General features: G+C 39.3%; 2 protein-coding genes across 13 annotated transcripts in view; both read left to right on the top strand.

The window, feature by feature from the left end:
- Window positions 1–22,872, top strand: part of FNBP4 (formin binding protein 4) — a 43,588-nt gene extending 20,716 nt beyond the window's left edge. For all 3 annotated transcript variants that reach the window (XM_011286846.4, XM_011286845.3, XM_045039281.1), the window contains exons 10-17: window positions 443–547; window positions 1,848–1,981; window positions 2,966–3,153; window positions 8,578–8,888; window positions 9,017–9,161; window positions 9,690–10,030; window positions 18,426–18,583; window positions 21,805–22,872. In XM_011286846.4, the coding sequence (XP_011285148.1) occupies window positions 443–547; window positions 1,848–1,981; window positions 2,966–3,153; window positions 8,578–8,888; window positions 9,017–9,161; window positions 9,690–10,030; window positions 18,426–18,583; window positions 21,805–21,895 (1,473 nt within the window). In that variant the 3' untranslated portion in view covers window positions 21,896–22,872. The remainder of the gene's footprint in view (window positions 1–442; window positions 548–1,847; window positions 1,982–2,965; window positions 3,154–8,577; window positions 8,889–9,016; window positions 9,162–9,689; window positions 10,031–18,425; window positions 18,584–21,804) is intronic.
- Window positions 22,873–23,012: 140 nt separating this feature from the next.
- Window positions 23,013–26,524, top strand: part of AGBL2 (AGBL carboxypeptidase 2) — a 48,293-nt gene continuing 44,781 nt past the window's right edge. For 8 of the 10 annotated variants that reach the window (XM_019812417.2, XM_006937302.4, XM_019812416.2 and 5 more), the window contains exons 1-4: window positions 23,013–24,405; window positions 24,592–24,724; window positions 24,986–25,049; window positions 26,235–26,369. In XM_019812417.2, coding sequence (XP_019667976.2) covers window positions 24,689–24,724; window positions 24,986–25,049; window positions 26,235–26,369 — 235 coding nt within the window. In that variant the 5' untranslated portion in view covers window positions 23,013–24,405; window positions 24,592–24,688. Of the gene's footprint in view, window positions 24,444–24,591; window positions 24,725–24,985; window positions 25,050–26,234; window positions 26,370–26,524 lie in introns of all 10 variants that reach the window. The other 2 variants (XM_006937301.4, XM_045039282.1) reach the window with 2 other exon arrangements.

Below are 26,524 nucleotides of genomic sequence, written 5' to 3'. Positions count from 1 at the left end.
AGTCACTGGCTAGTGTACAACCATGTGAAAGGGACTGGGAGAATTAATTTTGTTCAGTGCGTAGCTGATAAAAGCACTTAGTAATAATTAAATGATAGTTTGGACACTATTGGGAGTTACATCATTTAGCATCTATTTTCACCTGTTGAATTCTATATTGTCTCAAAGTATACATTCAATTTCTCTAGGCTTGTCCTTATTTATCAGTTGTTAATGTGAAGTATTTTAACGTAAATTAGAGTTTTCTATGTAACTAGAAATTTTTCTACGTAACTAGAAATAACTAGAGTTATTTTCATGACTGTTCAGATGCAACTATTTAAGAAGGGCTGTTTCTAGGCAGACCCTTTTTTTTAGTATGTTTAAGAACAAAATAGTTTACATAATACAGAAAAATATTGCTGATTCAATTTTATTTTTCTCTTTCTTTCCTACATTACAGTTTCAGATTGGAGAACTGGCAAATACCCTGACAAGTAAATTTGAATTCCTAGGCATTAATAGACAGTCCATCTCCAACTTTCATGTGCTGCTCTTACAGACTGAGGTAATTTAGGCATTTATGTATAGTTGGTCTTTGAGTAAAATGCTCTATGTGTAAGGCTTTTATCTTATTTTTCTAATCCTAAATTAAAATTTTTAACATTGGTGCAAATTTGAACGACTAACCCAGGAAACAAAACTGTGTATTAGCTAAAGCAAAACGTAACTATGAAGATAAATACTAAGATTTTATGTGTGGGGATACCACCTTCAGTAGGCATATATTCTATTTTATGTTGAAAAAATATTTTTTTATACAAAAATGCTGATTCAAAGGGGCACATGTGCCCCAATGTTTATGGTAGCACTGTTAACACTAGCCAGATTATGGAAAGAGCCCAAATGTCCATTGACAGATGAATGGATAAAGAAGATGTGGTATCTGTATACAATGGAATATTAGCAATCAGAAACAATGAAATCTTGGCATTTGCAACAATGCAGATGGAACTAGAGTGTATTATGCTAAGTGAAATTAGAGAAAGACAAATATATGACTTCACGCATATGTGGAATTTAAGATACAAAGCAGGTGAACATACGGGAAGGGAAACAAAAATAATATAAAAATGGGGACAGGGACAAAACATAAGAGACCCTTAAATATAGAGAACAAACAGGGTTGCTGAAGGGGTTGTGGGTGGGGGGATGGGCTATAAATGGGCAAGGGGCATTAAGGGAGACATTTGTTGGGATGAGCACTGGGTGTTACATGTAAGGGATGAACCACTGGATTTTACTCCTGAAATCATTATTGCACTATATGCTAACTAATTTGGATGTAAAACAAATGAATGAATGAATGAATGCATGCATTAAATAACACAATGAGCCTAATAACAGATTTACATCAAACTAAAAATAGAAGTTCAGAGTCCTTTTGTAACCTGAATAGTTTACAACATGGTAGAGCAGGATTCAGTAAGGAACTCCTGTAGGAAGCTTACCTCCCTAAGTATTGAACCTTTGCTTTTGATTACTGAACCACATGAACTCTCTACCAAAAACTAAAATTGCTAGGGAATTAATATAGTCCAAAGGAGAAAAACAAAACTGCTACTCATTTTCACAGATACTGGAGAGCTGGCAGTATAAAAATGTACTAAGGTCCAATCTTGTTTTTAGAACTGTGTAGAGCAAACAATATTTTATATGAAATTAAGACAGTATTTCTGTGCGTTTTGGGTCTACTTTCCTTTTGTGAGAGTATAGCAATACAGTTGTGGACCAGAAGACCTGACCCTTTTATTCCTGTCTTCTGATGTAACAGTAAGCCTTTTAACTTATTTCTCTGTTGATTCTAGACTCGGATTGCAGACTGGAGGGAAGGGGCTCTTAATGGGAACTACCTTAAACGAAAACTTCAGGACGCAGCAGAACAACTAAAACAGTATGAAATAAACGCCACTCCTAAAGGCTGGTCCTGCCACTGGGACAGGTACGCACTCTTCTCCCCTTTTCACCTTTCACCTTTGACATCTCAGACATGATTTGTGATCACCACCACCTGACGACATGACAGCCTGTCCGGAGACTGAGAGCAGCTGCAGTTAGCGGTGCTGGGCAGGCAGAGCACCGCAAGCACTTACAGTTTGGGCCAGCCACACGGAGAAACAAAAAGCAATGTTTAAAGTGTTCCATGTAACGGATTTTTTCCCAAGATGGACAAAGCTGGTTTTTACTCTCCAGAGTGTTGTTGCACGGAGTAGGGCGGGCTTGGGGGTTAAGCGCATGCGAGAGCTCTGTGCGCTTTACAGGACCTCTGGAAGCAACTACTCCTGATTAACCTCGGTGAAGTTAAGGAAAGCTTCGTGCCAGAAGATGTGAATGAAGAACAAGATTACTATCTTCTGCCAGCAGGTCAGATGAAAACATTTCTTTTTATATTTGGCTTTTCTTGATTTTTTTTTCGTTATTTGAAATCTTTGCTCTTTTATTTTTCAGCTCCCAGATCCTCTCCCTCTCTTTAGCTTTCACTGTGTTTGATATCAAGAGTATGAAATGTGAATTCCACGGTCCAAGAGGGGAAGAGTCACCTTTCGCAAACTTCGTTGTTCTCTTCTTTGGAAGGGAAATTAGTGTTCTAGGAGATTGAGTCCCTTCGTTAATGAAACTTGAAACCCTGTTAAACATTGGCAAAAAACAAAACAAAACAAAATGTGAGAGGTGTTTTCTAAGTCATCTGTTGGAGTGAGGGCTCAGGGCTGTATTCACAGAGCTGCTGGCAGTGCAAATAGCTTTGAATTATCCTTGGTTCTTCATCCTCAATTGTCAAAGCTCTTTGTTGCCTTTGTGAATAGCAGTCCATTAAGAAGAGGTTCGTCCCTGTGAGAGCAGACTGCTGTCCTGGGACAGGACCAAACGGAAGTGTCTTTGTAGGAGAATGGGTCTTAAAACGTGTGTTTTCTTTCTTGTAATTTAGGGATCATAGACGATATTTCTATGTAAACGAACAGTCGGGCGAGTCTCAGTGGGAGTTCCCAGATGGTGAGGAGGAAGAGGAAGAAAGCCAAGCACAAGAAAGTAGAGACGAGACTCTTCCTAAACAGACCTTGAAAGACAAAACTGGCACTGATTCAAATTCTACAGAATCTTCTGAGAATTCCACAGGTGGGACAATTTACCCTATACTAATTGGAGAGAAATATTTTTGGAGAAAAAAAGATTTGTGTTAGTTGGTACCATAAAAGAAGAAAGTAATTCAAATCATAGCGTAAATTTCTAGCTAAAAAATAGTGGCTTAACATAAAAATGCAAGAGTTAATACTGAAGAAAACGAAGGCAGGGACTGCTTAAAAATCAGCAGACTATTAATATCAGACTTTGCTAAAAAATAAAATGATGAGCCAATATATTTTGATTTTTAAAAGATTGTCCCATAAGAGCTTCCATCTGCTTTCTAGATAGGATGCTCCCGATTCAGGAATCATTTAATGTACCCAATTAGATCTAACAACAACAAAAAGATTGTCCTATAACCACTCTGTCATGCCACAGAGCCGTGTATCCACTAACAGGAACGTTAATGTTGAGGAACTAGTAGCTGAATTGTCAATATCTTTGTGGAGTGATAATAGATTTGTTTTCCCTTTCTGTAGAAAACTTAATCTCTGGATAGTGCAGCCTCATTTTTCCACTCCACTATTCTTACAAGTATGGTTGTTGTAAATCAAAATACTCTGAAGAAATGGTATGAAACTAGGACCATTATTTCAGAGAAGCAAAATAATCATTGGAAATTGCCAACAATATTCTAGCATAAAACAATCAGGATGGCTCAACCCAGTAAATGTTCTCCTAGAGGTCTTTAGTTTTATTGTATACATTAACTTATTTTTACTTATGTATTTATTTTTTGAGTGTGGGAGAGAGGGGCAGAGGGGAAGGGAGCATTTTAAGCAGGCTCTGTCCTGAGCAGGGGGCTCGATATGGAGCTCGATCCCATGACCATGGATCATTACCAAAATCAAGAGTTGGGATACTCAACTGACTGAGCCACACAGGCACTCCTTATTTTGTTGTATAGGTTTTTAAAAAGGCTTTCATAGCTCCTTAGTTAATAGGAGCTCCTCTAAAGAGGAGTGGCTTGATTTCCACATCTTGGAAGATGCATTTTCCCCCTCTAAATCCACCATTCTTGGAATGACAGAAATAAGTGAATAGTGAAGCCTAGTCAAGGCTATGATTTTTCATTCTAAAAAACTAGTAGCTGTTTGTTAAAATGACAGTACGTGAAACAGGAGTCTGTGATTTGGCTTTTAAAGTAATAAACATTTAAAGGTAAAGGCATGGAATTTGTTGGTAACATAGGGAGTGGACAGCTGAATTCTTTTGTCCTCTGCTTACCAAAAATGATGTTTTGTATTCTGTTGCTCCCTGATCCCAATTAAAAAGTTCTGATAATGTACCAAATGAAACTGATCATGTTGGATGATTTTTTAATTTCTAAAATAGCCTAGGGGCAGTTATCAGATCACTAAACAAAAAGCCACATTTGGCTGCAGTGATAATTTTGCATGAAGCAAAAGGGTGGTTTTATTCTACTTACTATTTCAGAAATACATTTTCTGAGTTACAGGGTGTCTTAATGTTTTCACAAAGGGATTTTCTTTTGATTACTTTCCTCGTTCTTTTCTTTTGGTAGTAATGATAGATATGTCTAATAAGTTAGTTTTATCATGTTAACTGAAGTTAGTCCAGTGAAGGCTTGATGGTGGTTCTGGATAGGAGATTCCACTCCTGACTGCTGTCTAATGTCCCTTTCTTGTATGTTACAAAGCTGAGTATTCTAGAATTACCAACTCTTAGGTGTTCTGTGAACACCTTAGAATTATTTTCTCACTTTGTTGAAGACACATAAAGTTGGGTACTGTCTGGTTAAAGGAAGACTGAGACATTCCTATCTGAGTAAAACAATTATGCTGTAGGAAAAAGTCACTGATAAACTGTTTATATTCTTAAGCCTCTTTAATGAGAGCCATTAAAACTTGATAATCTTGATCTAAGTAAAACCCAGATCTTGTACTAAGGTTTTTGGGATTTAAGAGCAATACTGATGGCTATTTAAGCCTGTCAAGAAAGTTTAGTATATTCACTTTGTCAGCTCAGTAGTGGTTAAAATCATGTTTTAAATAAAAAATTACTACACTGTGGGGAGCAAGGAAGTTTCAAACTTCTGTTCATTTCAATCTTCGTTCATTGTTTGAATTTAACATCCTGTCTCTAAAGATGAGTGATATTTCAAGATACCTACTATGTCTGTCTTATTAGGCTTTGTCACTTTGGTTAAATCCAGCTGCTTTTCAAAAGTCTATGGAACTATTATTTATACAGTAACTGCTAAACTGGCCTCTTGGTTCAGAATACTAAGCAAAAATTTTCTCTTTGGAGAAATACAGGAAAACAGTAAAGGGAAGCTTGCCTAGAAATAGGAAAAAACAGGTTCTTGAAGAGCAAAATTTGTATCCCCACACTATTCTAAGCCTGTAACTTTCAAATTTATTAGCATATAATAAACGCTGTGTTTACCTTTATGTTTTTAATTTTAATTTTTTTTTTAATTTACGTTAAGTTAGTTAGCATATAGTGCAATAATGATTTCAGGAGTGGAATCCATTGATTCGTCCCTTACATATAACACCCAGTGTTCATCCCAAAAAGTGTCTTCCTTAATGCCCCTTGCCCATTTAGCCCATCCCCCCACCACAACCCCTCCAGCACTCCTCAGTTTGTTCTCTATATTTAAGGGTCTCTTATGTTTTGTTCCCCTCCCTGTTTTTATATTTTTGCTTCCCTTATGTTCATCTGCTTTGTATCTTAAATTCCACATATGTGTGAAGTCATATTTGTCTTTCTCTGACTAATGTCACTTAGCATAATACACTCTAGTCCCATCCTAAAAAATTTTATTTTTTAAGTTTATTCTTTTTTGAGGGAGGGGGAGACAGGGACAGAGAGAAGGGGACACAGAATCCAAAGCAGGCTCCAGGCTCTGAGCTCAGCACAGAGCCTGACGTGGGGCTCCAACTCAAGAACAGGGAGATCATGACCTGCGCCAAAGTTGGCCACTTAATCAGCTAAGCCACCCAGGTGCCCCCAAAACTGTGTTTTTTAATCTCTCCTTGGATTTCAGACTTGAAAGTTCGCTTAAATGGCAAAATATACCAACTGAGTTATATTTAGAAATGAAGAGAAGCATCGTGTAGGAGGAGATCTATTAATATCCAAAATTGGTGTTTAAGCTAAAGGAAGCTATCAGTGTTAAGACACAGCTTTTATGTTTTGAGCAAACTTAGTATGGGATTCAAATACTAACTAAAAATGCTCCTTGTTTGCTGCTAAATTTATCTCCTTATTTACACAGTTTAATTAATTCTGATTATCTTTGCTGGAGGTTGTAAACCCCATTTTTAACCTTGAACCTGTATTTCCTTGAGTTGCTTTGCATAGTAGCACATTGCCATCATAAACATTTCTGTGTTGCATTATGATTTTAGACAAGAATATGTAAAATTTAGCTTATTCATTTACTTACCAAATGTTGAAGGTTTAGTAGAAGGAAGTTTGATAAATTATTAATTCTCAGTACTTATTACCTTAGTTCTGATGTAATCTTGACGTTCTATTATTATGTAACATAGTAAACTGCCTGGCCATACCCAAACTTTATTCATCTAAAGGTCAGTGTATAAATTCACATTAGATATGACCAAATAAAAAAGTTTAATGAGACTTTTGAAGTCTATTAGCTGGAAAACTGCATTCTTGTTTTCTGGTGAATTTTTTCTTTCAGTGCTCCTTTCCTTTGCTAAGTAAGCAACATCAGAATAATTACAGTAACCTTGTAAATCCTATTCTTAAAACCTTTTGTGTAATATTTTTACCTGCTCCATAAAAAGTAAAGCTATCCTTATAGCCAAATGGTTCATAATGGCTTAGGTTTTACCTTATTGAGAACAGCGTGGTATCTTCAAGCCAAGTAAATGAAGGGTTTTATCCTTGTCATAGAGACTTTTGTTTATGGTATATGGTTATACCATCACTTTTGACCATGAAATTTAACAGGTGATTGCATTTGGATCTCTATTCCCTGAAAAGTGAGATTTATTTTTTGTACTATTAAAAAAATTTTTTTTTCTTAATGTTTATTTTTGAGACAGAGCATGAGCGGGGGAGGGAGGGGCAGAGAGAGAGGGAGACACAGAATCCTTAGTAAGCTCTAGGCTCTGAGCTGTCAGCACAGAGCCTGATGTGGGGCTTGAACCCACAAGCCGTGAGTTCATGACCTGAGCCGAAGTGGGACACTTAACCGACTGAGCCACCCAGGTGCCTCAAACTGAGATTTATTTAACTGTGATTTTTAAATCTGTTAGATCCCTGGTATTTCACCAAGACTTCTTGGTAAAATAGCACTAGACTAGGAGTCAGACCTAGTCATTGAGAGCTGTATGATCTTGGGCAAGTCATTTCCCTCCTGGGTTTCATTACCTTTGAAATCAGAGAGTTGAACTAGATGATTTCTCATGTCTCTTCTACTCCTAAATTCTATGATTTTTAGGGAGAAAATTCCCTTCAGCATTCCTGGGATATATATCTAATAGTCCCATATATTGTGAAACTTCCCTATTGACGATAAAGAGGGATGGGGAAGGCTACAAGTAAGTATATCCTCCTATTTTCTCTAATCTTTAAAACTTTTCCCAGGAGAGAAAGGACAGTAATTAACTGGCTTTTGCAGAATTTGAGGAAAGCTGATCCTGCAGCTTTTCAGCTATAATTTCTTAACTCAGACTTCAGCAACTTCAGATCTTCTGCATCTTCAAATACCTCTTTTGTGTGTTCCTTTGTTATCCTTTACCTTGAAGATTTGTTTTTCTAAATTTCCCTTTCTCATCACAGAAATTAAAAAAAAAAAATACCTTCCTTGATTTGTGTTGCTGTGGTTTAGCAAATAATTCATACAAAGGTACAAAGGAATGATAGAGTTGACAAGACCACCTTGCAAATGGATTTTTAAAACTTAGTAACCCAGATTAATAAAAGGTGTTTTGAATGAGTACTTCTCTGGGTCATCCATGATCAGTTATCTACTCACTAAAAAATAAAATAACACGGAATCAGAATCACAAATGTACGTTATTTACTCCCCTCTTCTTTTTTGAAATAAAGACCCAGAGCATTCCCTTCTAGTTGTGTATGTTGAAACTGTGAATGTTTGAAATAAGAAACTTCAAGTTCAATGACCAAATTTCTCATTGAATTGATGTGATGTACTTCATTTATTTATCCATAAATCTGGGCCCAAAGAACAACACTAGTATATAACAGCTAGGGCAGGTGCTAACTGTGGGGTTCATAAATTTATCTTTCTATGGAAGCATTTTTGAACTGAATTGCTTAATATTTCAGTAGTATGAGTGTAGAGAATAGATCCCTGTAGGTCCAGTTGTCTCACTAGGCAGTTGAACATTGTTGTGAATGTAAGCCATGGAGCTTTTGTCTTGCCCTTTTCCTGACTCCTATTTATTTTCATAGGTTCTCTTTGTAAAGAGTCCTTTTCTGGCCAAGTTTCTTCTTCATCACTCATGCCACTTACTCCATTCTGGACTCTCCTTCAGTCGAATGTGCCTGTGCTTCAACCTCCATTACCTTTGGAAATGCCACCACCCCCACCTCCACCCCCAGAGTCCCCTCCTCCCCCTCCCCCTCCCCCTCCTCCTGTAGAAGATGGTGAGATCCAGGAGGTAGAGATGGAGGATGAGGGAAGTGAAGAGCCTCCTGCCCCAGGAACAGAGGAGGATACTCCATTGAAACCTTCCACACAAACCACAGTTGTAACTAGCCAGGTGAGAAATGCTCTTTGGCATTCCGAAGGATCTCTGGGGACTGGGGCATGACTGACACCATGTTTTATATTAGAAGAGGATGTTTAACTAGAGCTTTTAGCCACTGACTAGATTCTCTTCTGTTTCAGAGTTCAGTTGATTCTGCCGTCTCTAGTTCTCCTTCCACTAAAGCGATAAAAAGAAAAGCCACAGAAATTAGTAATGCAGTAGTTCAGAGATCAGCTACCATTGGTAGTTCTCCAGTCCTCTACAGCCAGTCAGCTATAGCTGCAGGTAAGCATTGTGATTGAAATCTGTTTTCCTGAACATATTACATCTTTGTTTTTGGAATTAGATGTCATAAAAGGCTTTTAGATATCACGTAAAGGCTTTTCATTTCAAGAACTCCTTATATGTTTTTCTTTCAGTTACTAAAAACTACTGTTAACAATTTGACATGTTCCATATTGTTTTCTGTGCACTTACATGACATCAGTAATTTTGATAATTTAAGTACCTTAATGCTGAAGTGCCTGGCTGGCTCAAGTCCGTAGAACATGGAACTCTTGCTCATGGGGTCATGAGTTCAAGCACCACGTTGGGCTTAGAGCTTTTTTTTAAAAAAAAAAAGAAAAAAGTACCATAATACTAAAGTATTCAGAAATATTTTGCTGCCAGAAAATGTGGCTGTATTTTTTGAGGAGAAGGTATATTGGCATCATTTTATAGGGGATCTAATCCCCAAATCCCTTTTCCATCTTTTCTTTGTTTTTGCTTTGTCAAAGTGTCCTTAATAGTTTTATTTTATGGTTTGTGTGTTAGGTCATCAGGCAGCAGGGATTGGACACCAGTCTGCAGGGATTGGACACCAGGCAATATCTGTTAGCCATCCAGCAACAGGAATGGGTCATCAAGCCAGAGGAATGACCCTACAGTCAAATTACCTAGGACTGGCAACAGCTCCTGCAATTATGAGCTATGCTGAATGTTCTGTCCCAATGGCAGTGACTCCCACATTGCAGCCAGTCCAGGCCCGAGGTGCTGTGCCTACCACTGCCATTATTGAACCACCACCTCCTCCTCCGCCGCCACCACCACCACCACCACCGCCAGCTCCCAAAATGCCACCATCTGAGAAGACAAAAAAAGGAAAGAAAGATAAGGTACAGTAAATCTCTCCCAAGTTTTTATTTTAAAATTTTTATTATTGAAGTGATATTCATGTAAAAACCAACATTTTAATTTTTTTTTTTCAACGTTTATTTATTTTTGGGACAGAGAGAGACAGAGCATGAACGGGGGGGGGGGGGGGGGGGCAGAGAGAGAGGGAGACACAGAATCGGAAACAGGCTCCAGGCTCTGAGCCATCAGCCCAGAGCCCGACGCGGGGCTCGAACTCACGAACCCTGAGATCGTGACCTGGCTGAAGTCGGACGCTTAACCGACTGCGCCACCCAGGCGCCCCAAAACCAACATTTTAAAGTATATAATTCAGTAGCATGTAGAAGTATGAGTTCTCCAACTTTGTATGTAATTTTCAATATTGACTATTTAGGCCCCCTTGTAATTTGATATGAATTTATTCAGCTTGTCTATTTATGCATAAAAAGCCAGTGGAGTTTTTTTTTTGTTTGTTTTGTTTTTTAATTTTTTTTTTTTAACGTTTATTTATTTTTGAGACAGAGAGAGACAGAGCATGAACGGGGAAGGGGCAGAGAGAGAGGGAGACACAGAATCGGAAGCAGGCTCCAGGCTCTGAGCCATCAGCCCAGAGCCCGATGCAGGGCTCGAACCCACGGACCGCAAGATCGTGACCTGGCTGAAGTTGGACGCTTAACCGACTGCGCCACCCAGGCGCCCCGTAAAAGCCAGTGGAGTTTTGATAGGGATTGCATTTCATGTCTGAATTGTTTGGGTCATACTGCCATTTTAACAATATTGGATTTTTCAGTCTGTGAACACAAGATTCTTTCCATTTATTTAGGTCTTCAGGGTTTTTGGGTTTTTTTTTTTTTTTTTTGGCAATTTTTTGTAATTTTCAGTGTAGAAGTCTTTTACTTCCTTTCCTAAATTTACTCTTAGGTATTTTATTCTTTATTCTGTTGGATACTATCATAAGTGATCGTTCATTTGGTTTACAGTTTTAGCATTATATAACGTCCTTTTTCATCTTTTGTAACAGTTGTTTACTTAGTCTCTTTTATGTTAATGTTGTTAACCCTTGCTTTCTTTTGGTTACTATTTGCATGGAGTCTGTTTGTCCTTTTACTTTAAATCTGTGTATATCCTTAGATAGAAAATTAACGTTTTACAGACATCACCACTTCAATTCTGTTTTTTTGTTTATTTGTTTTGAGTGAGAGTGCGCACTTGTGGATGGGGCAGAGAGAGAGAGGGAGAGAATATCTCAAGCAGACTCCACCACTGTCAGCACACAGCCAGGCACGGGCTCAATCCACAAACTGTGAGATCATGTCCTGAGCCAAAATCAATAGTCAGACCCTTAACTGACTGAGTCACTCAGGTTCCCTATTCAGTTCTGTTTTTTTAAATCCATTCTGCCAGAATACATCTTTTAATTGGAGAGATTTATTTACATCAGTAAATTACTAATTTATTATCAGTAGTTACTGACAGGGAAGGACTTACTGTTGCCATTTTGTTACTTGTTTTCTGTATGTATTCTGAAGATTTTTTTGTCCTCATTTCTCCTCTCACCGCCACCTTTTTAGTTGATTTTTTTAGTGACACATTTTTATTTTCTTGTCATTTCCTTTAGCATATGTTCTATATTCATTTTCTTTTTTTTTTAAGATTTTTTAAAAAAGTGGTTTTTTTTTTAATGTGTATTTATTTTTGAGAGAGAGACAAAATACGAGTGGGTTAAGGGTAGAGAGAGGGGGAGACACAGAATCCGAAGCAGGCTCCAGGCTCTGAGCTGTCAGCACAGAGCCCGACGTGGGGCTCGAACTCACGAGCTGTGAGATCATGACCTGAGCTGAAGTTGGACGCTCAACTGACTAGGCCACCTAGGCGCCCCTATATTCATCTTCTTTATGAAATCATGGGTATTATTATATGTAATGTGCTTAAGTTATAATCAGTTTTAAACTGATACACTCTATTGCAGACAAAAACCACTCCTATATAGCTGCATCCCACTCCATTATGTTATTGGTGTTATAAATTATATTTCTACATATTGTGTGCCCAGTAACATAGCTTTGTAATTACTTTTTATGCTTTTGTCTTTTAAATTCTGTAGAAGAATAAAAAGTAGAGTTACAAACCAAAATCACAATCCTACTGATTTTCATATTCACGTGTTTACCTTTATCAGAGAACTTTATGTTTTTGTATGACAACTTAGGTATTTAGCATCATTTCACTTCAACTTGAAGAACTCCCTTATGCATTTATTGTAGGATAGGTCAATGAACCCCAGAGCTTTTGTTTATTTAGGAGTATCTTAATTTCTTCTTCATATTTGAAGGAAAGCGTTGCCTGTACAGAATTCTCAACTTTTTTTTTTTTCTTTGATCACTTTAAATATATCATCCTGCTGCCTTTGGCCTGCACCGTTTCTTCCAGAAATCCTGATAATCTTATTGAGGAACCTTTGTACGTGACAGGTCATTTTTCTTTTGCTGCTTTCAAGATTCTCTTTGGTTTCTGACAAGTTATGTGTCACAGGGTGATCTTTTGGGGCTTATTCTACTTGGAGTTTGTTAGACCTCTTGGGTTTGTATATCCATGTCTTCATTAAATTTGAGTAGTTTTTAGCTATTATTTCTTTTTAATTTTTTAAAAATTTATTTTGGAAATAGAGCATGCAGACAAGCAGGAGAGAGGGGCAGAGGGAGAAAGGGAGAGAATCTTAAGCAGGCTCCATGCTCAGCACAGAACCCAACATGGGGCTCAGTCCCACATGACCCTGGGATCATGATTTGAGCCAAAATCAAGAGTTGGATGCTCAACCAGCTGAGACACCTGGGTGACCCTTGGCTATTCTTTTTCTTTTTTTTGTTTATTTATTTTGAGAGAGAGAGCATGCACACTAGTGGGAGAGGGGGAGAGACAGAATCCCAAGCTGATGCCACACTGTCAGTTAAGAGCCCAGCGTAAGGGTCGATATCACAAACCATGAGATCATGACCTGAGCTGAAATCCAGAGTCAGACACTTAACCGACTGAGCCACCCAGGCACTGTGGCTTAAAATATTTTATTTCTTAAAATAAGTTCTGCCCTTTTCTTTCCATATTCCTAGGATTCCCATAATGCATATATTAGTCCACTTAATGGTGTATTATAAATTACTTAGATTCTGTTCACTTTGCTTCATTTTCTTTTTTTTAATCTCTGAAAATGCACTTATGTATTTTCTTCAAATTCTTATATAAATTCTAATTAGTTAACATATACAGTGCAATATCGGTTTCAGGAGTAGAATTCAGTGGTTCACAGTGTTTTTCTTTTTGCTCTGCAGACTCCATAATTTCAAATGACCTACCATCAATTTTGCTGATCCTTTCTTCTGCCTATCAGAGTTGGCTGTTGAGCTAATGAATTTTTCAGTTCACATTTTTCAGCTTCAGAATTTCTATTTGGTTTGCATTTTTTTATATCTACCTGTTTGTTGATAATCTCATTCATGTGTAATTTTCCTGATTTCCTTTAGTTCTTTGCCTTTATTTTTCTTTAGCTCTTTGAATACATTTAAGACAACTGTTTTAAGGTCTTTAGTGAGTCTGAAGTATGTATTTATGGTTGGTTTCTAGAGATTTATTTTGTTCCTTTGAATGGACATGTTTGCCAGTTTCATCTGTGCTTTGTGATTTTTTTCTTTGTTGAAAATTAGGCATTTGGCAAAACAACTGTCTCTCCCAGTCTTTGCACATGCATTCTCTTTGTGGAAAGACCTTCATTAAGAAGCCCAGCATGAAGGTTTAGATCTCTTTGGGCCTTTTCTGGGCATCTGTATCCCCTGTGTAGATTATTTATGTATTTTTTTTTTTTTTTAAGAGTGTGCAAGCATGAGAGAGAGGTAGGGGGGAGACAGAGAATCCTAAGCATGTCCCAGGTTCAGTGCGGAGCCTGACACAGGACTCAGTTCTACGACCCTGGGATCATGATTTGAGCCAAAATCAAGAGTCAGACACTCAACCAACTAAGCCACCCAAGAGGCCCCCCATCTGTATACCTTTAATTTATTATTATTATTTTTTTTAGTTTATGTATTTTGAAAGAGAGAGAACTTGTGTGCGAGCAAGCAGGGGAGGGGGAGAGAGAATTCCAAGCAGGCTCTTTGCTGTTAGCACAGAGCTGGACGTGAAGTTCGAACCTGCAAATCATGAGATCATGACCTGAGTTGAAACCAAGAGCCGGGTGCTCAATCAACTGAGCCACCCAGATGCCCCTAATTTTCATCTTCCTGTCTTACACCTTCTTTTTTCCTAGGAGCTTTATATGTTGTTTAGTATTCCTCTGCCCATAATCTCTGCTCCTAGGTATCCACAAGACTGCAGTTGCCCTGTGGTTTTCACAGTGCTGCAGTACCTGCCGCTGCCTTTCAGGGCTTCCAACCTGAGATTCAAAATATGCTGCCATTACCACTTGAGCTCCAAGTTAGTCAATGTACCGAAACCAGTCCTTCAGGCAGCCACAGACAGAAGAGAGAATATTTTACTCTTTTCCTTTTCTCCTCAGGTAGGGAACTGAGAATTGGGCTGTTTCATCCCAACCACACAGGAGAGGGTGGTGCAAAGGCAAGCAAACATGTCACAAAATCTCCTACCGTTTTGAGTGTGACTTTTTTTTTTTTTTTTTTTTTTAGATTTTATTTTTATGTATTCTCTAGACTTAACATGGGTCTCAAACTTAAAACCCTGAGATCAAGAGTCCTATGCTCTACCTACTGAGCTAGGCAGGTGTCTCAAGTGTGGCTTCTTGATTGAGTGTCTTGTTTGCTGCAGATCTTCAACTTGTTTCCAGAGTTCCCATAAAGCGATTTTAGTCTGTATTTGTTTTCATAATGTTTCCTTGGGGAAACAGGGCCTGGAGCTTCATGGTCTTCCGTTTTACTGATGTCACGTCACATTCAGTGGCCACTTTTGAATGCCCTGATTACCCAAAGTTTCTCATCAGCTTTTTCTCTGTGTTGGCACTTTATCTGCCTGAACCAGAATCATTTCTCCAGGGATCAGCAGGGCAAATTCATTTGCCTTACCATGGTTAAAGGAACCTTACTGAATGAGATATGTGTTCACACAGAATAGGCCATGTGATTCCACTTGAAACCCCTCGTCCAAGTTAGTATTATGGTTTCAGAAATTATCCAGAAACGAAGTAAATATTATGGAAGTCAATGATAACAATTAGAACACTGTCTTTAATGTAGTGTCAAGGTCTATACTATAGCATGTATGGTTCTCCTGAGCCAGCATACTGTTTACCACCTCCATATCTTTGCTTTGTCTACCAGTCCCACTACTTTTTGTTCTTTACACAATTAAATGTTAGAACAACCAGTGCTGGGGAATCATTTCTTGTATGAAGCCTTCCTTGACACTCTTTCTCCAATTCTCCAAAGATTTCATGCAGTAAGTAATTTCTTAGCCGGTCATGCTTTAATGGTTTTGTAAATAATACTTTAGGAAATCCAGAATTCTAATTTGTTAATATGTCATTTTTATGTACTTCATATTAAAACAACGATAATCTTATCTTTCTTGTTACAGGCCATTTTAAAAGAATATAAAATAATATACTTACTTCCTTGGATGTTCAAGAATATTTGAAATGCATGTTTTCAATCTTGTTGCTGAAGAATTTTGTGTGCAGCTTACTAGAAAATAAGCTAGGGTCACCTGGATGGCTTAGTCGGTTAAGTGTCTGACTCTTGGTTTCGGTTCACGTCATGATCTCACAGTTCATGAGTTCAAGCTCCACAGCAGAGCTTGCTTCAGATCCTCTGTCCCCCTTTCTCTCTGCTCCTCCCCTGCATGTGTTCTCTCAAGAATAAAATAAAATATTTATTAAAAATATCAAGTGTCCTAGGGGCGCCTGGGTGGCTTAGTCAGTTAAGCACCAAACTTCTGCTCAGGTCATGATCTCAAGGTTTGTGGGTTCGAGCCCTGCATCGGGCTCTGTGCTGACAGCTTAGAGCCTGGAGCTTGGTTCAGATTTTGTGTCTCCCTCTCTCTGTACCTCCCCTGTTCACGCTCTGTCTCTCTCTCAAAAATAAACGTTAAAAAAAAAATTTAAAAATACCAAGTGCCCTTAAAAAAAAAAAAAAAAGGCTAGAAAACAAGTCCTAGCCATTGGATCTTTATTCATCTGACTGCCTGTTCCCCTGTAAAAATGTGCTGGAACAGCCATTGCAGGGCCCCTGGGTGGCTCAGTTGGTTAAGTGTCCAAGTTTGGCTCCAGTCATCATTTCATGGTTCTTGTGTTCAAGCCCCGTGTCGGGCTCTTGCTGATAGTGCGGAGCCTGCTTGGAATTCTCTTCCCCTCTTTCTGCCCCTGTCTAACTTGCACTTTATCTCTCTCAAAATAAATGAACTTTAAAAAGAAAAAAATAGCCAGTATAATTCTTTATCCATGGTTTTGGATGTGATTGGCAATAAATAACTTCTAAAACAACTTATTTTCCCATGACAGGAATCAAATGTGGTAAGAATTTTTTTCACAAAACCCATAGAAGTCAAAAGGAAACAACAGTGACTCTACCTAGAGCTTTGGATTTTAGTCATGTTTGACAGTGTTCAGTGAGAGGTCATACCTCACCGAGCCCTCTGTCCACTTATGACCGTTATTAGTTCATGTTACTTTTTACACGTATGGTTCCATGCTAACCCCAGGTGGGCTGTTTTGGAGCTTGTTGGCAGGGTATGTATGCAGTGTGTGAGGCTGAACCACAGGTGAAATGACAGCCTGGAGTGTGGGGGTGTGTGGGGCTAAAGGTGTAAACACAACAGATGGAGCACTCAGTTCTCCAGAACGTTAAGAACTGTCCGTTATAGTCAAAATATGGTATTGAGCAGAGAGCAGAGTAATAGAAGAAAGACTGAAAATCTAAAACTTACTTTCTCAGATTTTGGGGAATTAAGAAATATCTCTCAAGTACAGGCAGGAAAAACGGGGTGGGCCCCCATACCTGGTCCAAGATGAGCCCAGCAGCAGTTAATCACACCTACCACTCAACTGCTTGTTGTGTTTCTAGTGTAACCTGGTCAGGTCTTCAAGTACATAGCTCTTCAAAATATAGGGATAAAAAACATGTTTCCCCCCATGCCTGATACAGGAGCCTTTGAATTTCACATAACTAATCACAGATTCAACAAATTTTGGTTTTATTTTTTTAACATCAGGTTTTTTTGTTTTTATTCTTAATGTTTATTTACTTATTTATTTTTGAGAAGGGAGTGTGCAAGAATGAGTAGGGGAAGGGCAGAGAGAGATAGATGGAGAATCCGAAGCAGGCTCCAGACTCCGAGCTGTTAGCGCAGAGCCTGATGTGGGGGCTCTAACTCATGAACTGTGAGATTATGAACTGAGCCAAAGCCGGATGCTTAACTGAGTGAGCCACCCAGATGCAGGTGCCCCTCAACAAGTATATTTTTAAGGCATACTATTTGTCAGGCATTCTCCCCAGAAGCTGGGGATGCAGAAGTGAATCAAATGTTTGTGGGGGAATACAAAAGAATACAAACCAAAGAAGTGGGGGAATGGGGTTGGGGAGACAGATAAGCAAATGCATACATGTTTGGTGCTTTAAAATGCAGTGAGAAAAAACAAGCAGTGTCAGGACAGAAAGCGGTCTTTGGGAGGTGGTGCTGTTTCCAGTTAGGTTGGTCGGGGAAGGCCTCTTTGCTAGGGTGCCATTGATCAGAAGCCTGATGATAGTGATAGAGCAAACCGTGTTGGATATATGTAGGCCTACTTTTGCTACTTTCACAAGATTTTTTTTTACTCTGAAAGTAAATACTTACTATAGAAAAAAATTAGAAAATGAAGATGAGCCAAAAAAATTTTATTACATCTCCTCTTAGAACCATTCTTACCATTAATATTTTGATACATCTTGCTTTGTAAATATTTGTTGTTAATTGACTTTGTTGCTGTTTCCAGGAAAGCTGGTCATTTGTTTCTCAGCTCTATTTTACTTAATGTGAACACTGCATTTAGTTAAAATTTGCAAGAGGAAACACTGTTATTCTGAGATAAGGGCAACAGTTTTGAATTCCATAGAATAATGAGGCTGAAGGAAATTTTTCTGACCTAATTTTATAAAAACACATGGGTTTGTTTTTTTTTTTTTCCAGTTTTTAGAATTTTGACCAAGCATTAATTAGATTTATAGTTGGTAGAAATTTCGGGCAAGAATTTATAGTAGTATTTATATTTTGTGTTTCTGTCCTTTTGATTTTTTTTTTTTTTGTCCTTTTGATTTTAAAGTTTACTTATTCCTTATATGTAAGAAGAACCTTGATCTTGTGTGGATCTTACTTCCATATTTTATGTATTTTCTTCTTTCTGACCTTTACCCTTTGTTCTAGGCAAAGAAGAGTAAAACCAAAATGCCGTCTTTGGTAAAGAAGTGGCAGAGTATCCAGCGTGAGTTAGATGAAGAGGAGAACTCTAGTTCCAGTGAAGAGGACCGGGAATCAACTGCACAGAAGCGAATTGAAGAGTGGAAACAGCAGCAGCTGGTCAGGTAAACAAAAGCCCCAGATGAGTGGGTTATGGTAATGGTTTTAAAGCAGCAGTCATATTCTTTAAATCACAATCCTTAATTTTTGATATATTTTACAAACCTTTATCCAAAAGTTTATAATTCATAATGATTATTTCCCTGTGAGAATTATGATCTAAAATTATAGATATCAAGAGTTTAAAATTTTTTTTAATGTTTATTTTTGAGAGAGAAAGACCATATGAGTGGGGGAGGGGCCAAGAGTGAGGGAGACAGAATCCAAAGCAGGTTCCAGCCTCTAAGCTGTCAGCACAGAGCCAGACCCAGGGCTCAAACCCACAAACTGTGAGATCATGACATGAGCTGAAGCCGGGCACTTAACCGACTGAGCTATCCAGGCATCCCAAAGATAACAGTTTTAATACTTTATCCTACTGATTGTTTCTCTTAAGCAAAAAGACGGTCTTTAACATACCTGTCTTAGCATACCAGGAAAAATACCTGTCCCACTTACCATGTAGATCCAATAGACCCTTTCATAAATTTTTTTTGAAATTATTTTACAGGGGCACCTGGTGGCCCAGTCGGTTAGGCATCTTGATTCTTGATTTCAGCTCAGGTCATGATTTCATGGTTCATGGGATAGAGCCCCACGTTGGGCTCTGTACTGATAGGGCCTACTTGGGATTCTCTCTTTCTCTCTCTGCTCTCTCCCCCTCTCATACTTGCATGCATGCCCTTTCTCTCTCAAAATAAATATTTAAAAAATTATTTTGCAAATAATTTACAGAAGTTAAAGGGAGGGGGAGGGGTGTGCCTGGCTGGCTAGTCAGTAGAGAATGCAACTCTTAATCTTGGGATTGTGTTCAAGCCCCGCTTTTATTATTATTTTTTTAATATTTTATTTATTTTTTAGACAGAATGGGAGTGGGGGAGGGACAGAGAGAGAGGGAGACACAGAATCCACAGCAGGCTCCAGGCTCCGAGCTGTCAGCACAAGAGCCTGATGTGGGGCTTGAAATCTTGAACTGTAAGGTCATGACCTGAGCCCAAGTCGGACGCTTAACCGACTGAGCCACACAGGCGCCCCTGTTCAAGCCCCGCTTTGAGTATGCATAGCTTACTTAAAAAAAGATTTAAAAAGGGAAGGGGAGAAAACTTCATTAGAGATTTTTCTAAGAATTTAAGCATAGCTAACTCAAAATGTTTTCTTTATTTTCTTGGTTTTAAAGGTGTCCAGGCTAAAATGAGTAACATTCTTTGGATGCAACTAATTGTTTAGTTGTTACAACATAACCTGGAAGATATTCATCTCATAAATAGTGCTGCCATATTTCAGATTCATCTTTGATAGGTTCTAGCTTATCATTGCTTCTGGTTCTTAACATTTGCAACATTCATAAATGTAATACTTAACGAAACCATTTGGAAGAGGATAGCCATCTTTTGTTTCCTAATTGAAAGCATTTTTAGTTTTAGATATATAAACACCAATTAGAATGGTCACTGTAAGAGGTTTTTTGTTCCTAAAATATCTATTTCATTATATACCTGCTCTCAGCATTTGTCTACTTATAAACCCTCTGAAATGAATTTTAGCATACAGCATCATAAAACCTGAAGGATTCCTGTCATTGTCATTTTAGGGAAATGGCATAGTCCTGGTTCTTTTTGTTTGTTTGTTTTTTGTTAATATTTATTTTTGAGAGAGAGCATGAGCAGGGGAGGAACAGAGAGGGAGGGAGACACATAATCCGAAGCAGGCTCCAGGCTCTGAGCTGTCAGCCCACAGCCTGATGTGGGACTCGAACTCACAAATCCTGAGATCATGACCTGAGCTGAAGTCAGGTGCTTAACTGACTGAGCCATCCAGGCACCCCAGTCCTGATTCTTGTTACAAAATAATTGGGTGGTGGTGTTCCTTTTTAATGAGAAAATTATACTTCTTTTTTTGTTAGAGATACACTGTTCACACATGAATCTCAAATTTGAGAAAATTCATCTAGGATGTGGTCCTCTTCATACCCATAGTCAATAAGTTTTACCATCATAATTATTAGAATGTACAGTGCCACTGTCTGTTTGCTTTTATCTTTTGGTTTGTTTAATACTTGCAAAGCAAAGCAGGGGCACCTGGCTGGCTCAGTCGGTAGAGCATGCAACTCTTGATCTCGGGGTCACTAATTCAAGCCCCACTTGGGGCATAGAGCTTACTTACAAATAGTAATAGTATGGGGGGGCGTACTATGAATGAAGATGTTGCCTCCAGACTCTCTTACTTCCTTGAAAGGTTACATGCTTTTTGGGGGCAACACAATAAGAAAGCTGGGGATGCTGTTACTGACAATTTGGGCTTTTGCCTCATCCTTGTAGGTGATTCTGTTACTTGGTTTTCTTATTATTTTAGTCTTTTTGGTATTGCTGGGAATTGAGTAATGATTAATTCCTACAATGATGAAATAGGAAACTATTTCAAAATGATAGGTGGGGAATCACAAAAGATACTGTATTTAGATTATTTTAGATTTATAAAGATTTATAAAATGGATCCATTGCACCCGTTCTAGTAATTATAGTGTCTGAGTTTAACGTATTTTGAAGATTGAATAAGCTATGAGATAGCAATGCTTACAAATAGTTATAACTGTTCGAAAGAGAATTTCAAAAACATTATATCCAAAGGTTTTTGATAGTAAGTTGAAGGTTAAAATATATCTTTCCTAAAGAATTGTAACTCCTTGGGGCTAAGAAAAACTTTCACAAGAATTGTTGTATTCCTTCAATGTGACTTTAATGATTACTGGAGATAGATAGAACTAAGCATGCACTCACGTATCCCTAAAACTGTAGAGAGAGTATATCTTTGGTTGACCCATCAGAATTAAGAAATTTGATGAAGAACATGCTGGTACTTAGCTGAGAAACTTTTCTTTAAAACTTTATTTTTGAGAGAGAGAATGAGTGTGAGTGGGGGAGGGGCAGAGAAAGAGGAGGAAGGAGACTCTGGAGACGTCAGTGCAGAGGCTCGATCTCAGTTCTTGACCTCCTGACCTGAGCCATAATCCAGAGTTGGATGCTTAACTGACTGAGCCACCCAGGCACTCCTGAGAAACTTTTGAAGCATTGTAATGAACGTAGCTGTGATGGGTCAGATTTTCAGTGTTAGGCAGTGGCTTTTGTTAGGAAATAAACAGTTTCATATTTTTTCTTTCCAGTGAATAATCTGTATGTTGTTTTCACAGTGGCATGGCAGAGAGAAACGCTAATTTTGAAGCGCTTCCTGAGGATTGGCGAGCAAGACTGAAGAGAAGGAAAATGGCTCCAAACACATAGTTTGGGGTGGGGTGGGGGTGCTTTTTTTATAGGGTTTTTTTTGTTTGTTTTTTTGTGCATTCAGTTCAGAGTCTTAACCAGTTTTATTGTCGTCAGTAAACTAAATGTTATGAGGGAGAGCATATAAATTTCCTGGGCAAAAGCATAGACATACAAAGTTTTCACATTTGTGAAATGTAATTTTTCTGTTTTGCTGAAGGGTGAGGTGAGGTTGACTGAATGCTTTGACATGGCTGCCTTTATTTTCACACTGGCAAACTCAGCGTATTAGGTACATTAACCTCTGATTGGGAACATGTGGTTCATGAGTATAATACCTCAGTGGAGGACTCACTGACAAAAAGTGAAGGATTTTCCTGTCTAGTAGAGGCTCATTTAGTTCTTAGTGTGGCTCTCTCTCATTAACTTCTACTCCAGAACAAGTGCAATTAAGAAGGCAGCTCTGTATTCTGTTTTGCTTAACTGGGATTATCGGAATCTCTGACCTCTTCTTCTAGCCTGCCACCCCTGAAGTGCTGAGGTATATTGAGGTGTTTACCTTGTGCTGACAGATGGCCACACTCTTCAGAGGATTCTCACAGATTCTAGAACTGATAGCTCAGTCATTTCACACACTAGTGGCATATTTAAATCTCAATACAGGCAGCAGCAGGTGTTCATATCTTTAATTTTGAGGATTTCCCCCCTCACATGTGTGGCAGTAAATGTAACAAGAGCCACTGTATGTATTAATGTGTCTCCATTGTCTTAACCTTGTTCCAAATTCACCTCCCTTTTATGTGAATGTACTCTCCATAAAATTCCAGTATTTAAAAAGCAGTTTACTGTTCTGTACTTTCTGTTGTATCACAATCAGGTAAAAGTCACTTTAAACTGAAGAAAAGGCAAATTGTGTTTTAAAGCTGTTTGTATTTCTCCAGTTTCTGACCTTGTAAATTTGTATATATGCACTAATAAAGCTTTTTTTATACTTCTGATTGGTTATCCTTGCTCTTCCAAGCCTGTTATATCATGATTGTACAATCAAGACTTTAAGTCCAGTCATACTTGTCTTTTATCAAATACAGCATAACGCATGTGTAAACACTGAAGAGAAAAGCTCTCGGGGAAAAAGAGCAGCAGGATCTTGAGTCATTTGTGGGTGGGAGAGCTGTGGGGACGGTGAGAAAACAGGCTTCTAGCACCAGAAGGTACTCTGTGACTTCAATTTTGAAGCTTGTATACTATAATATTAGCTAACGTTTGACCTAAAATCCTGGAAATGATGTGATGTGGTTAACATTTTAAGATTGCTTTATTCCCTCTGACTATAAAAGTAACCTCTACTTTGGTTATATTCATATAAAATTAACCAAAGACAACAGGTAATAGTTTGATTTTTATTCCAGTACCTTTATATGCATAGGAGTTTTGCCTACTGGGTGTCCTGTATATCAGTGTGTTTTATTTTATTTACGATTAATGCAAGTGTTGGGGTGATATTTTGTATATAAACTTATAATTTTACTAGAGCAAATTTCTAGAAAAGCTACCAACTAGCAAAGCTTTTAACTCCCTAGCAGTTCTCTAGACGTGTAGAACTCGTTGCAGAGCACCAGTACGTTTGTCATTATCTTAACAGAATGGAGCACTTTCTAAAGTCAGATAATTCCATGGTCAAAATGTGTGGTTTCAGTTTTGTAATTTTTCAATTCTAGCTATGGGCTGGTGAGACTATAAGGTCAAAGAAAAGGGGAATCCGCTCCATCTGAGCAACACTTACCAGTTACCTAAACCTAAGGAATGGCAAAGAAGTCTGGAATTACTTTTGAGGCCTGCTAACTGATAACTATATTCACCAGTCTAATTTTGGTTCCCCAGAAGCGGGGCTGCAACTGAAAGGAGGAATCAGTGTGAAGAGCTGGAGGCTGGCGAGTCTTCCACCTTTTCTAGGTTCCTCCCTCATACCTTGGAGGCGGGGCCTCGCTCCCCGGAAGCGTCCGGCCACCCTGCTCTCCCACTTCCGCTCCGTCGTTGCTAGGCTACCCGGGCCCTAGCAGCAGAAAGCCGCGGCGGGCGAGTGCTGCAAGCGTGTTCTCTGGGCGCTGAGCGTTTCGGCCGCTGTCCCTGCAGTGAGGTGGCCTCCCGCCTGGCTTAGGCTCCTTTGCCCAGGACGGGCCGGGGAGCAGAGGCGATCGCACCCTTCCCCTGCCTTTATAGGAAATCTCCACGCCCCCGCCCCTATTCTTCGGGAAACTGCCCCTCACCTTATCCAGCACCAGAAAGCCCTGAACCCCTGGGTCCCGTTTTCGCGGGCCCACACTGCGGGCCCCTGACCTTTCTTCTCTACCCCGAGGCGACTCCGTCGCATCCCTCTACCCCCCACCCCCCATTCGCAATTCTTTCACTTTCCTGTTGCGTCCTGGTGGTGGGCATCTCCCTCCTCGGAGAGGGAAGCATGGGACCAGCAAGGGTCCAGGCGCCTCCGGAGGCAGAGGCTGGAAGACAAACCGCCCTCCCTAGTTCCTCAGGTGTGCCTCCGAGCCTCAGAGTGGGAACCAGTAGCCAGGTGCTTGTATGTGTGAGAAGCTGGGTTGGCAGGGAAGAGGGAGCGATGCGGCAGGGTTTCCTAAAATTCGCGTGAGAGCCGCGCAGGTGGAGGAGGGTGGGGGAGAATATCGGCAGTTTTTTTCAGTTGTCCTGTTCTGGTGTTTTAGCTTCTGTGTAATCAGCTGCCCTTTTGGAAATCGGGCGGGGATTGTGGCTGGATGCCGGTGTCACTGACTTGTCTTCAGCATAGAATGCAGAAGTAACATGTTCCCAGCACTGGAAACAGAGGTAAAGCAGGAGGTTGGTACACTCCCCTCTCCAGGAACTCCACAGCAATCCAGTACTTCTATATCAGAAGGTATATTCTGGTGGCACCTTTTTCCAGCAGGAGATCTTGATCCCCAAGATAGAATAATTTGCATGAATGTCTTTCACTCGGTTTGTTTACAGAATCCTTGGGTATACTGTCCTTTGCAACAAACACTTCTTGTGTGCCTTTTGTTAAGAGTTCAATATTACTTGAAAGGACTTTCGTGATTGAGATGACTTTTCCTTTCACAGACTCTTCCTGATCCCTATGAAGACTTTATGTACCATCATCTTCAATACTATGGCTACTTTAAAGGTAATATCTCATTCTTACCTAGCATCACCTTTTCTGCCTTCATGGAGTAAATGGTTTGATTAACTGGAAGAGTTGCACTTGGATAAACTAATGGCGAATTTTTCTAGCACTATAAGGGAAAGGTGAAGGGAAGTGAAAAGTACTTCCTTTCTCCATTGCTGTGCTGCTGTGTGTCACCTCTTTTGAGTGTGTATACAAGAGTCTGTCTATCCTTGGGCCAATACCACCACCCTTTCTTAATTATACCATATGGCATTTAAATAGTCTTGATAATCTGGAAAGACATGTCCTCCATCTTGTCCACAAGTCTCTTGGCTGTTCTTGCCTTTTCCATTGTATTGAATCTGTAGATCAAATTTCAGAAGAAGTGAGAATTTTCTAATACTGGTTCAGCAATCTATGAATATACTCTGTTTCTTCGTCTACATAGGTGTTGTTTAATGTCTCCCAATAAAGATTTGTAAATTTGTCATGGGACTTTGTATTGTTAGGCTACCATAAACGGTATCTTTTTAAATTTTGATTCTCTTTGTTCCTAGTATCTAGAAATAAAATTAAGTTTCATTATTGATTTTATTTCTATCAACCTTGTTAAACTTTCTTATTAACTGTTTCATTTTTAAAGTGATAATTTGTGGGGCACCTGGGTGGCTCAGTTGGTTAAGTGTCCGACTTTGACTCAGGTTACGATCACACAGTTCGTGGGTTTGAGCCCCACATCGGGCTCTTTGCTGACAGCTTGAAGCCTGGAGCCTGTCCCTCTCTTCTGTGTCTCCCTCTCTTTCTGCCCCTCCCCTGCGCGCATTCTCTCTCTCTCAAAAATGAATAAACATTTAAAAAATAATAATAAAGTGGTAATTTGTTGAAAACTGAATTTCCAGTTAGCCAGATTCAAGAGCCCTCAAGACAAAGCAGCTTTGGGCGCCTTTCTCTTTCCACTGTACCATGCTGCTTCTCAAGTCTCTCCTCACTGTAAAATGGAGAAAATGATGCTTAGCTCACGTAAATTGGAATATGAAAGCTTTTTGGAAAATAGGACATGTTCATTGTAAAAGCCTGCCGTGGGTGATGGGTGGTGACAGAAGTAGTGGCGGGTTTGGTAGTGTTCGTGGTTTTGGTATTAACCTAGATGTTACAGGTGATGAACTAGCCTTCCAGCACCTTTGTTTAATTGTCTATTCATAGGTCACAGAGGTAGTTTACCAACCTCAGCTACACACCAGCACGTTTGGAAGAATAATCCTCGATACCTGTTGAGCGGCTCTTTTGGAGAAAGACAGGGTATGATACCAGACCCTCTGCAAAAGGAGAAGCTTCTGTGTGAGTAATAATCAGTGTCTGTGGGGGCGCCTGGGTGGCTCAGTCGGTTGAGCGGCCGACTTCGGCTCAGGTCATGATCTCGAGTTCTGTGAGTTCAAGCCCCGAGTCGGGCTCTGTGCTGACAGCTCAGAGCCCGGAGCCCGTTTCAGATTCTG

The sequence above is a fragment of the Felis catus genome, chromosome D1, assembly GCF_018350175.1.
Source record: "Felis catus isolate Fca126 chromosome D1, F.catus_Fca126_mat1.0, whole genome shotgun sequence".
Lineage (NCBI taxonomy): Eukaryota > Metazoa > Chordata > Mammalia > Carnivora > Felidae > Felis > Felis catus.
This window is presented reverse-complemented; position numbering and strand designations above follow the sequence as displayed.